The 13425-nt window shown below is 38.5% G+C and overlaps 1 protein-coding gene across 9 annotated transcripts in view; it reads right to left on the bottom strand.

Moving 5' to 3' along the window:
- The window catches only part of FGD4 (FYVE, RhoGEF and PH domain containing 4), a 207153-nt gene that overhangs the window by 27778 nt on the left and 165950 nt on the right, over positions 1–13425 (bottom strand). For all 9 annotated transcript variants that reach the window (XM_034646145.1, XM_034646144.1, XM_034646149.1 and 6 more), the window contains 4 exons: positions 7888–7977; positions 5506–5651; positions 4897–5053; positions 122–260 (listed from right to left, as the gene is read on the bottom strand). In XM_034646145.1, coding sequence (XP_034502036.1) covers positions 122–260; positions 4897–5053; positions 5506–5651; positions 7888–7977 — 532 coding nt within the window. The remainder of the gene's footprint in view (positions 1–121; positions 261–4896; positions 5054–5505; positions 5652–7887; positions 7978–13425) is intronic.

Below are 13425 nucleotides of genomic sequence, written 5' to 3'. Positions count from 1 at the left end.
ATTTTTTGGCAGCAGTATTTTTACTAAATTGGCTGTGAGACCTATCTCGCTCTTTAACCACAAGGCTTCCTGGTCACTTGATTACCCCATAATAGAAAGGGGGAGGGAGAGAAGCATTTACTTTTAGCATCATTCCAGTCCGGAGAATCAGGGGGCAATTTCCTTAGGTAGTCCTTCAGAAGCATCTCGTACCGGGGAATTCGCTGAACGGGTTCCAGCATGTGATGCTGCAAAGTCAAGTTCCCACAGATCTTCTGTTTCTACAATGAGAAAGGTTTTTGAAGAAAGATTTAAAAATGAAGGTGGCCAATCTAAAAACTCACTGTCATACAGAACTTTCACCAAGGACAGTATTTCCCTGCAAAATGTGGTCTGTGGATCACTTGCATTAGATCAATCTAAGGCGCTATTAAAAATGCAAATTCTGAACCACACCCCAATCTATGAAACCACAATCTCTGAGGCTAAGGCTTGCGAACATGCATTTTAAAATACCTCAGATTCTTAACAGCATTAAAGTTCGAGGCCCACCAATCTAGTCTAAGAACAGAAAGAAAAATCAAGCAGAATTTTAAGGGAGAAAATTCCAGATTGCTGGCAACCACTTTAATTAGTCACTAGAAGGGTTTGTGTGGTCACATTATTGAATCATACTCCAGACATACTGAAAAGATGCATATGTTTAATGAGGTTCACTAAGCACAACTGTATTAAAAGACTTTGGACTCAGCAGAAACTATTTAATAATAAGGTACCATAAATGTCATTTCCTTTGAGAACTTAAAAAAAGACTCCACATAGAAGAATGATAAAAGCTGAGCATCTTATTATCTCTCACAAAATTTTAATTTTTGATTAGGCCATGTCAGTCTTTTCCATTTGAAATTGAACTCTGTAAATAGATCTCCTTTTCTTACAGCACAATTGAGTCTATAGCCCTTGCTTTCAATAAGCTGTTAACATAAGACAGGGAAAAGATTATTTGAAAAATAAGATGTGTTGTTGTTCATATTAAACAAACCAGGAATCCCATTCAAATATTTATTGAACTCATACCATGATCAAGGCACTGCTGGGTATAAAAGTGGTATTAAGACATGATGTTTGCATTCAAAGCGAACGAGAAACTAAAGCCTTCACAGACAAGAGAGCATTTGACACGAACTCTGATGAGGGCAGCCTCTGGTGGGCAGGGAAGGGAAGACCAGGGGACAAGTGCAGGAAGAGGGACCTTGGAGAGCAGGCCCAAGGCAGCTGGACATGAAATATGTTGAGTTTTGTTGGAAAATAAGATATACATATAGGGAAACAGGGGATGAGGAAGAAAAGGTAATCTGGGGTAATAAGTCAAGCTGAGTTTAGACTTGCTTCATCTAAGGTTTTTGTGCAGGAAAGCAGTATCGTTAGATCTGAGATGTATTAAGATTAACCTACTGCAGTGTGGCTTTAGGGAGATGTGGGGAAATTAGTTTGGAACTTAATACCGCAGATCAGGAAAAAAGTACAAAGAGCCTGAAATCAACATGGAAACTGAGGAAATAATAGCTTTCTTTAATAAAGTATAAAATATTAACGTTACAAGTTCAGACATCTCATTTGATTTTCTCCAACAAACCTATTGTAAATGTGTATACAAATTGTATACATATATATACAAATGTGTATACAAAACCTATTGTAAATGTATATATAATATTATATATTAGTAGTACATGAAATATGGGAAAATATTACTGATCCCCACATTTTTACATGAAGAAACGGTGGCTCAGAGAAGTTAGTCTTCTAAGGTCCAGTGACTAAGTGGCTGAATTCTAAACTTGGTTGATTCCCACTCCGCTATGACAGTTTAGAGGTAGGAAATGACTGGAAACAATGACCCTAGAGGCATCTGTAGGACATGATGGCTAAAGGCTCAGGAACATGAGGGTGTGAAGGCCAAGAAGAATGTGAAGAGTCAACCCTGTACTCTGTCCAGTTCAAGCAAAAGGGGCTAGTAAAAGAATCAAAGCCAGCATTCAGAAAGGCAGATGAGTGCTTAATCATGAGAAGAAAAAAAAAAGAGTGAATGGATAGAGGCAGGACTTTTGGGTATGGCTGAGGGAGGAGACTGGCAAAATACTCCCTGGAAAAAGCAACTAGAAAGGTGGATAAAAATGATACAACCACCATTTCAGCAATCTAGAAATTGACCAAAGGCACAGAACAATCTGAAAAGAGTTTATGCTTTAAAAACTATTGACCTTTGGGTAAGAACAGTGAGAATTTGTGGCATTCTGGCCTGGGGCCATACCCATTCCTCCCCTAGCAAATGAAGATTCAATGACTGGAAGGTTTAGTTTGGGTGCGACTGGCTGTGAAGACTGGCCCTGTCTCTGCTAAAGTTGAGACAGCTCATTAGATCTGGAGTGGTGGGCAAAGCACACACCCAGCAACACTGTCAGTGAAAGTGAAGGTGGGCAAGTGGGGAAAAGACCAATGGCTCTACTAGCCTGAAGCTGTGGTTGGAAGTGGGAGGAGGGGAGGTTAGATAATAATATTCTTGGTTGAGACTGTGTGAATGATCAGCAGAGGCAGAAGACAGCTTAAGGCAGCAGAGTCTCTGGGCCTCCCTGAGGCTAAGAACATATAGACAGGAGATGTAAAAGGGTCCAGTGGACTTGAAAATGCTCCGATCTTTGAATGCGTTCCCCTATGCATAGACAGGTCCATCAGCAGATGACAGTTTAGTGGCTCTCGGTAGTTTAGTCATCTGTGTTCAATAACTGTTTGACCCCTAACCTAGGCAGACATAGGGGCAATCCCTAGAAGGCTGGGATCACGTACACACACACGTGAATATTAAACCATATACTGAGTAGAGACATTGGCAACTGCACACCAGAGGAGAGACAGATTTTATAGATCATGTTGAAGCAAGTTACTAAAATAAACAAAACTAACTAAAGCTACTGTCAGTGGGCGAGATCAGAATCCAGAGTTGCTACAATAGGTTATCTAAAATGTCCACTATTCAGCAAAAAAATATGAGACATTCAAAGACATAGTAAACTGTTACTATTTACTAAACTGAAAAAAGGCAATCAAAAGAAATTGTCTCTGAACACAGATACTGGATGTAGCTGGCAAAGACTTCAATGTAGCTATTACAAAAATGTTCAAAGAATGAAAGGAAATTGTTTTGGAAAACATGAAAAGTGTAACAACAATGAATGCACAAATAGCAATTTCCAAGGAGGAAACAGGCGTTGTAAAAAGAACCAATGGAAATTCTGGAGTTGAAAAGCACAAGAGCTGAGATGAAAAATGTACCTCAGGGACTCGAAAGCAGATTCCAGATGGCAGGAGAAAAAAAATCAATGAACTCAAAGAAAGATTAATAGAAATGATACAATCTGAAGAACAAAGATTGAAAAGTGAATCATCTCAGAAACTTGTAGAATAACAAGAATACCAACACACGTGTAATTGGAGTAAATTATTTAAAGAAATAATGGCTGAAAACTTCTCAAATTGATTAAAAAACCCTACACATCTAAGAAATTCAACCCTAAGAAAAATATAGAGCCATATTAGTCACATCATATTCAAACTGTTGAAAGACAAAAGCCAAGAGATAAATTTGAAAACAACAAGAGAAAAACAATTCATCACATATAGGAAGTATCAATGCAGTTCCTAACTTCCCATATAAAACAATAGAGGACAGAGCACAGTGAAATGACATTCATTTTGCTGAAAGAAAAAAAAACAATTAAACAAGAATTCTGTATCCAGCAACACAATTCAATAGTGCAGAAGAAACACGGATATTCCCAGATAAACAAAGACCAAGAAAATTAGTTGCTATCCAATTCTGCCTTGCAAGAAACACTTATCACTTTATGTGGAAAGGAACTTACTTCAGAAATGGTAAATATATGGGTTAATAAATACATTTATAGATCTATTTTTTCTTATATCCTCCATTCAAAGGCATAAAATTATAAAAAATAATAATTATATCACTGTATTATTGGATTTAAAACATGCAAGGGCAATATATAAGAGACTAAAAGCATGGGGAATGGAGGAACAGAGCTACAGTGGAGCAAAATGCCTGTAATCTACCAGAATTTAGGTTAGAATTCATCTGAAGTAGACTGATAAATTAAGATGCAGATAATAATTCCTCCAACAGACAGTAGGAAAAAAAATGAAAAAGTCTGAGAGGAATTAAAATGGTAAAATAAAAAATATTTATATAGCACAAAAGAAAACAGAGGGGCAGCAGAATCCCCACCCCAAGAATCTAATGTGACCTAAAGAATTCCTTTTTGATTTTTAAACTTTATCAAGTAAGAAGTTATTAAAGACTTTCACTAGAGAATCAAATAAAAATTACTATGGTATTATTAAAGTGTATTATCCAGGTCTGGTGAAATTGAAAAAAAAATCAGGACACACATATAAAGTGACACACACACACACACCCAGAATAATAATGTTTGCACTGTCAGGGTTTATGGCAATCATTCTTTATGTTCATTTATATATATTCATTCCATCATCTCAACCTCTGAAAGAGAACAAGAGAGGCAAAGAGCTGAATGGGAACCCACTTTATAAATTTATGTGGATCTTTATAAAAGCTAGACTCAAGCAAATGGAGAATTTACTGCTCAGCACATGCCATGTGCTCAATAAATATGTTAACTTTGCAGAGATGATTTCTGCATAATTCAGAATAGCACGGAATTTGGCAGTCTCAGACAGATGTCTCAATTTATAAGATCAATGCTCTAACCCCTGAGATATAGGGCCTCATAAGATGCCTCAATCTCAACCTTAGATCTAGAAGACCTTATGATTTGTACAGAAAAACTAATTCATAGCCTTGAACAAGAGCCCAATTACCTGAATTTCTTCAACTACTGATTTGAACTGGGGAATACGCTCGGTCATGTTTTTAACCAATTCCATTGCGTTATCAAATCCCTTCACATATTCTCCATACATCTTAAGGAATGGTGCCAATTTCTGAAGGATGTCACCAATTCTAGGGGTTGTTTCCCTGTACAAAATACAGAAACAGGTCATTAAAATTTCTTACAGAATAAGTGAATTAACAGGACTCCAAATGAAGTGATGACTTTCTACACACTCCCTGTGCTTTATCCGAGCCACCTTGCTGTCAGACGGGTAGAGAAATAAAGCAGCACCTTTCTAAAGGGAGTTTAGGAAAGACATAGTAAAGAGACATGCTATGGAGTTTTTAAAGCTCCAGATTACCCCTGATACCTCATCTCCACTAATCAAAAGATTGTTTGGAGAACAGAGATGAAATCCTTTTCAACCAAAGCTAAAAATGTACCACAACTTCTAATCAGTGGTCTTTATGGTAAAAATTTAACAAAAAAGTTTGGCTGTAGCTTTGTGTAGCATTATTGTTTCAATTTAAAAGCAAATAACACCGCATCTAATGTGACTGCCTGAGACATATCATTTTCCATCTACTCCTCTTACCATTCTTGCATTCGTTTTTCCAGCTCTGGCAATAGGAATTTACTATGGAAGGCATTTATTGATGAAATATTAGAAAAGATTTTATTCACCATCTCTGCTGGAAATGAGCCGCGATTTGCTTCTTCTAATAATTTGCAGTAAAATACCTGAATAAGAGAATAAAACAAACATTACTTTAAATTTATTGGTTACCACCTAGCACTGTGCTAGGCATATAGTGGGCTCTTAGTAACTTTTGTTGAGTCGATGAAAAGGTTCAGGGTTCAAGGAATAAATCATTTTTGAAATGTCCGAATATATGCTCTGATTGAGAAGATCCAGGAATCAGAATTAGAAAACTTGACTCTAGGGGTGCCTGGGTGGCACAGTCGTTAAGCGTCTGCCTTTGGCTCAGGGCATGATTCTAGTGTTCTGGGATCGAGCCCCACATCAGGCTTCTCGGCTAGGAGCCTGCTTCTTCCTCTCCCACTCCCCCTGCTTGTGTTCCCTCTCTTGCTGGCTGTCTCTCTCTCTCTGCCAAATAAATAAAAATCTTAAAAAAAAAAAAAAAAGAAAACTTGACTCTAACCTAGGCTACACCTATGCCTAGGCTATGTTAACCTTTCCTATGCCAGAGAATTTCCAATTGAGGTAAAGGGATTTACTCCTATCTGTAAGTAGAGTTTAAAAAGATGGAAAACTTTATATATAACAATTGTGGTATATTTCACTCTTACGTTTTGAATGACTTAGATGGCATGTGTATCATATTGCCCTTTATTGTAATTTGTTGGCATGAATCTCATTTCCCCTATTTAAACTGTATGCCCCCTTGGGGAGGGAGGGAGGCCATCAGAGTTAGTTCCCATGGTAGAACAGGTGCTTAATAAGTATCTGGTCAATGGATAAGTGAAAGTATTTTTTAGTTCACAGATGTCTTCCTGCTTTTAAGTAATAATTCATGATAACTTGAACACTTCTAAGAGGATAAAAAGATCTCTTGTACATAATAATAAGTATCTTAAAAACAATTAAAAAAAATTGCAGTCTTAGCTATACTCCACTAGGGCTACTATACCTCTTAATTGCCATTCTGTTAAATGTAGGCAGAAGGAGGTCTGTTCCTTCATAATGTCCAGATGGTTGTTAATTTTCTAAATTCACCTCCACTGCATTTTCTTGGGAGGCAAAATGAACACAAAATTATGTCCTTAGAGACTCTAATAGATAAGATATTGTAAGTAATTAAGACTCTAAAATTCTAAAAGGTCAGCTTTCATTCTAAAAGGTCAGTAGCTTGTCAGCTACTAATAAGAAATAGCAAAAAAGAACAAAAAACAAAAACCAAAACCCCATTAAACCTGTTAAGAGGAAAAGACATGTCTCCATGATGGGAATACCTAACATTTCAGGTCTGTAATCCCCATGAGGAGAAAAACTGTTTCAAAAGTACAAACTCAACACGAATCGATGGACTTAAAGTGGAATTCTTTGGAAAGTGAGTATTTAAGTCACAAACTCATTATTTCAAAGAACAGAACCCTTAATTGGGCCCCTTAAGGCTCACTCTAACAGGGCCAGAGTTCATTCTAGGAACCAACGATAAGGAGGTACACCCAGGATGGCGTGTTCCCATGAATTTCCAGTATTCTAATGGCAGAAGTGGGACAATTCTTCTTATAATTAACACTCAAACATGGCAACTTTCTCTTCTAATAAGAGGAATCTATATTAGCAATCCACCAATTATCTTGTTCTTTTATCATTAAAACAATATTAAGAGGCCTTAGTTTTCAAGCGATTCTTATGATGCATTTTAAAACTTTCTTTGTAAACATACATGTATTTGAAATGATACTCAGGGCTCCACCATGATGAAATACAAAACAAAGTAGAATGTCATTTCCAACCGATATTAACTGTGCAACTTTACACCAGACACTGTATTAGATGTCTCCCACAAGTTTGAGCAAGTGAACGTTCAAAATTCTTCTGGCCCTATTACCCCATCAATTCAGATGAGTCATGTATGCATGAGACAAACAGAATCAGTGACAAATTCACGTATGAATTAGAATCACCAATCTCTTATTTAGATTATAATGGTAACATGGCTCTAGAATCATAACAAATGGTCAAGAAACATACTAGTGTTTAGTGTTGAAACATACAGATAAAGGGATTTTGTGACTCACAGAGAGTCCTTGAATCTGCTCTTTATGAGTTGAAAACCCTTTGTGTCTAGTGAATTCACTGAGAAAGCTAAAAATCCTAAAGATTCCCTTGAAGAAAAAGCTTTCATTGGCCAAAAACAGTCATCCCCTTCTTATAGTTTCTAAAACCCCTTGATGACTAAAAATGATGTACAATGTCAAAAAATAACCCTGAAAGGGAAAATCTTACCTGATCTAAGAGGTCGAGTCGGTTGACGTAAGCTCTTTCTGTAAGCAAAAGTTCATTGGCTATCTTGTGAAGTTTTTGCTCATTCGTTTCCTAAAAACACAACAGATGTTTACATATTAGGAAATAAAGCCTGGACATATTTTTCAATTAATAAACACCTTCTCAAATGGTCAAAATAGTTTTCTTGAGCTTGTACCCAATTCTTACTTTTTTTTTTTTTTTAATTTATTTGACAGAGATAGAGACAGCCAGAGAGAGAGGGAACAGAAGCAGGGGGAGTGGGAGAGGAAAGCAGGCTCATAGCAGAGGAGCCTGATGTGGGGCTCGATCCCGTAACGCCGGGATCACGCCCTGAGCCGAAGGCAGACGCTTAACCGCTGTGCCACCCAGGCGCCCCTGTACCCAATTCTTTTCAGCCATGAAGGGCCATCCAACCAGAAATGAACACAATTAAAAAGGAACAATCTGCTAGATGTAACTTATAACATTGCTAGCCTCTGTCAAAATTAACACTATCACCTCTGTCCTTGAAACATCTTTTATCTTTCTCAGACACTGTATTTGGCTCATTTTCTCCCTGCCTTTCTCAGGCCACTCTTTAGCCATGATTTCATCACTCTCTCAGATATCTTGTCTAATCATTAGCCCTACACACCTAACTTTCTGCCTTTTTAAAAAACCGTAAGGGAAAATTTCAATCACATATGAGTAAACAGTAAAAGGAACCAGTATGTATCCATTACTGCGATTCAACAACTATCAACTTATTGTTCATCTTGTTTCATCTATGCTCCCCTCCCTCTACCCATATTATTTTAAATACAAACATTTTATTATTTCCTCAGTATATGTTTACTTAGCTCTTAAATATATTTTTAGAGCTTTGCTAGTTCCATGAGAATGGGAACATTTTTTTTCTCGATAACTTGGTAACTCTCGTCTACTATAGTGCTTCAATAAAATACTGGCATTCAATAAAATATTGCTGAATGAATGGATGAGTAGCAATCACACAAACCTAACTACTGTTGGACATTTATTGACATGCTGTCAATGTAAGACCAAACTCATCTTTTCAGGAAAACCTCTATCCTACCACCTCCCACCCCAGCCCACGCCACCCCACCAGAACTTTACCAGCCTGGCAATGGTTCCATCCCTTTCCAATTACCTGGCTTTGGTATCTTTTTTTTTTTCTTAAGATTTTATTTATTTATTTGATAGAGAGAGACAGCCAGCGAGAGAGGGAACACAAGCAGGGGGAGTGGGAGAGGAAGAGGCAGGCTCCCAGCGGAGAAGCCTGATGTGGGGCTTGATCCCAGAACACCGGGATCACGCCCTAAGCTGAAGGCAGACGCTTAACGACTGCGCCACCCAGGCACCCCTGACTTTGGTATCTTAAATCACTCTAAACTTAGTCCCCTACCACAAAATCCAGCTGCTATGAGCTCCTACTCTTACATCATTAGCATCCATCCTTTAAGTTTTCATCACTGCCATCTGGTTTTGCTCATACCACATCTCAAGCCCAGGCCAAACAATAGCTCCCAGTTGATCTGATTTTTTGGCTAGTTAGACCCACCTTATATGCTGTTGTATGAGCAATCTTTCTAACTCTGCTTTGCCAAGATCATTCTACTTTCCACAGAAGAAAAACTTCCAACAGTCCTCTTTTCACCAGCAGGATAAAATCCATCAGGGTTGTTCAAATCTCTCTCTACTCACTTCCTCAGACTTCTTTCCCATTGTATCTTTGCAGGCACCCTTCCATCCAAACACACCAATCTAATCCACATGTTATCCAAACATGTCCATGGCCATTCCCAAACCTTTCTTCTTTCCATCCTCTCTGCATGGCATACATTCTTGCTTTATCTCTCTAGGTGTTTAAGACTTTTTTTTTTTTTTTTTTTTTTTTTGGTTTTTTTTTTTTTAAAGATTTTATTTATTCGACAGAGATAGAGACAGNACTATCCAAAGCTCTTGGGTTTGGTCCTACTAGAACTCGTTTTCTATTTTATACCTAAACATCTTTTTGTTGAGAAATTTTGATCTAGCTACTTGCTGAAATACCCTTTTCATTCTAGGCAAGTATGAAGCATAGTAAGGGTTTAGTAAAAACNATGGAGGGGAAGGATGTCAAACCGGCGAACAATAATGCTAATACTTTACCCTGAATTTGTTGTTGTTGTTGTTGTTGTTGTTTTTAAGATTTTATTTATTTGACAGAGAGACAGCCAGTGAGAGAGGGAACACAAGCAGTGGGAGAGGGAAAGGAAGAAGCAGGCTCATAGCAGAGGAGCCTGATGTGGGGCTCGATCCCAGAACGCCAGGATCACGCCCTGAGCCGAAGGCAGACGCTTAACCGCTGTGCCACCCAGGCGCCCCAGAACAAAGTATATTTTAAACCAGTGTCTAAATTGTGCAAAGGCTACATTTGAAATTATGTATAAAATGCTATTAAGCTGTAGGAATGCTTCATTGTGTTCAACATCTGAGGTCTACTTTTATGCTTTATGCAATATCTGTTCTAATGTGAGAAGTTACCATTTTGCCTTTTACAGCAGCACTAAAATGAGGTATTTTTATGTGAAGTCTTCAGGTAAAGTAACATAATACTGTTTAAATAATTTGTGGTCTCAAAAATACTGAAATAAGAACTATGTAGTCATTAAATCCCACGATTAGCCAAGGTTGTGGTTAAACAACAAATTCAGGGGCGCGCCTGGGTGGCGCAGTTGTTAAGCGTCTGCCTTAGGCTCAGGGTGTGATCCCGGTGTTCTGGGATCGAGCCCCACATCAGGCTCCTCTGCTATGAGCCTGCTTCTTCCTTTCCCTCTCCCACTGCTTGTGTTCCCTCTCTCACTGGCTGTCTCTCTGTCAAATAAATAAAATCTTAAAAACAACAACAACAACAACAACAACAAATTCAGGGTAAAGTATTAGCATTATTGTTCGCCGGTTTGACATCCTTCCCCTCCATTTCTTAATGATATCCAGATCTGTTCAGGGTATCTACCTTACTACTATCGAGCCTTTCCTTTGGAGAAACTACCCTCATTCTCCAGGTCAAAAGGACAGCCCTGACTGATGTAACAATCAAGAATACACAGAGATTGCTTCAGGAGCCAATGAAATGTGAGGGTATATGCACTATGGCTCCCTCTTCTCGGCCCCACCCCTCTCTCGTATCACCAGCTCCTATTAACAGATCTGCCCTTTTCCAGAATGTTGTGTAAATGGAATCACACAGTATGTGTCTTTTTCAGTCTTGCTTCTTCCACTTCTCAAAATGCATTTGAGATACATCCATGTTGCCATTAGCATTGGTGGCTTGCTCTTTCCAAGTACTTAGTTTTATTTTAATAATGGTACTACTGTATCTTTTTGACTCACTCACATACTTTCATATGTTCTGATTCTGGTTTTGACAAATACCTCTAAAGAAAACCACCCAGCAACGTTTGGGCCATGATAAAATAATACATCTTTCATGAGTCAGAGAATTCATTAACCAACAGGTCATACTGTCTGTCATTGCTATGCAACGAAGTCACTCCTGAGGTCTTTCACATCCTACAGGATCTTAAATAGGAAGCTTATAATAAAGGATCTTTTGCTGACTCTAAATCATACTTTAGCTGAACTTGGCATATTGTAGGTATCCTGGTCATAATTTGCAAAATACAAGGGAGATGCCAGCAGTTATTAGCAAAAGTTGTGTCCTTCCACACAGATGGTCTTCTAATGTCAGGTCCCTGACCTTGCCAAAACCAACACAAAGATAAGCAAAAGTAAACTTGCTGACATTCAGTTTAATCACTCACATATAGGTTTATGAAAAGTTACTAGGGATTTTGTGGTGGAGGTGAGGAAATCACAGACCCAAACAACAATTTCACCAGAACAGCTAACACTTATTCATTGATTGGTTGTTACGCACAGACACTGTTATATTTGACATAATTGACTCATCCTTACAATAACTCTATAGAATAGATACATTATCCCTGTGTTATAGGCAGCACACACATACAAGACAAAATTCCAAGGCTCAGAAAGGCCAGGTGACTTGCCCGAAGTCACACAGTTAAAAGGTAACTGAATCAGATTCCAATCATATAGGAGAGCATGGGACTTTATGTCATGGTCAGTAAACCCGTGGTTTTCACTCTAACTCTTCTCTGCAACAAGAAGTAAGACTGTAATAAGTGCCTGCAAGGGATACAGACTAACAAAATACAAACTATCCACTTGAAAATGAAATGGGATATCTACTAGGCCTTATAATTTACTGAGCCACCCAGGCACCCCTGATGGCTTCTAACTTTAAAAAATTAGTTACTGAGGGGCACCTGGGTGGCTCAGTCGTTAAGTGTCTGCCTTCAGCTCAGGACATGATCCCGACATTCTGGGATCGAGCCCCACATCAGGCTCCTCTGCTGGGAGCCTGCTTCTTCCTCTCCCACTCCCCCTGCTTGTGTTCCCTCTCTCGCTGGCCGTCTCTGCCTCTGTCAAATGAATAAATAAAATCTTTAAAAAAAAATTAGTTACTGAAACTCCTCTGTGAGTACATTTAGGGAGAAATACATGATCCATCTGCGTGCATGGGTCTCTACTACTCTACCAGACTTAGGATTAAATAACAAAAGTATTTTAAAATTGGTGATACACTGGGGATATAGCATGGTATTTTTTTTAAAATAGAAAGTTAAACAGGTCAAGTTATATAATATCGTCTCTTATTATTTGCCACTTCAAAACTATATAACCCCTACTTTGCACTTAGCGCTATACTAAGTCGTCATATATTCTTGTGCTTTTTTTGGAAAATAGTAATGGCTACGCAATATTGATTTAATAAAAAATCTTATTTGCCTAATAGACTTCACTTTTTAAAATAATGATACATATGCTATTAAAAAAGCATCTTACCTTTCATATTCCTCCATAAAATAGATTTTTTCACTTGCAAATTATAACTATGTCCCTATATTGAAAGCTGATTCTCAGAATATTGCCTCAAACAAAAATACAATAGAGTATGTCTAAACGATCCCAACTGAAAAGGTAAGATGCACGCCTCTTACAGTAAAAGATCACACAATTTACTTTCCTCTGCTCTTACTTCTCTCTGCACAATGCACTTGCGGGGCTAGGGCTGTGCACCTTCACGTGTCCAGTAACCTTTCAGCAGAGCTACGCTCCATTCCCACTGGTTAGGCTCAGCCTGGTGGTGAGTCACTGTGCCCGCTGGCTCATGAATGTGCTGCACTGTCAGTTCTGCCTCCTCATTTACAGATGTCCCCCGCTCCTGCAGCTCTTTTCAGACCTTCTGGCATGACTCTTCCATATGGCAGGAGCCCAGACAAAGAGCCCCCACTGCAGCTCGCAGACTTCATTTACTGGGTAGGCAGAAAATGCTTGTGTGGAGCCAGCGATTCATTCTTCAGTGCCATACTCACGGCCACATGCCTCAAAACCACCAAGCAGGGGAGCGGATATTTTGGAAAGAACTTCATAAAGGTTCATCAACAA

This window comes from Ailuropoda melanoleuca, chromosome 16 (genome assembly GCF_002007445.2).
Source record: "Ailuropoda melanoleuca isolate Jingjing chromosome 16, ASM200744v2, whole genome shotgun sequence".
Lineage (NCBI taxonomy): Eukaryota > Metazoa > Chordata > Mammalia > Carnivora > Ursidae > Ailuropoda > Ailuropoda melanoleuca.
This window is presented reverse-complemented; position numbering and strand designations above follow the sequence as displayed.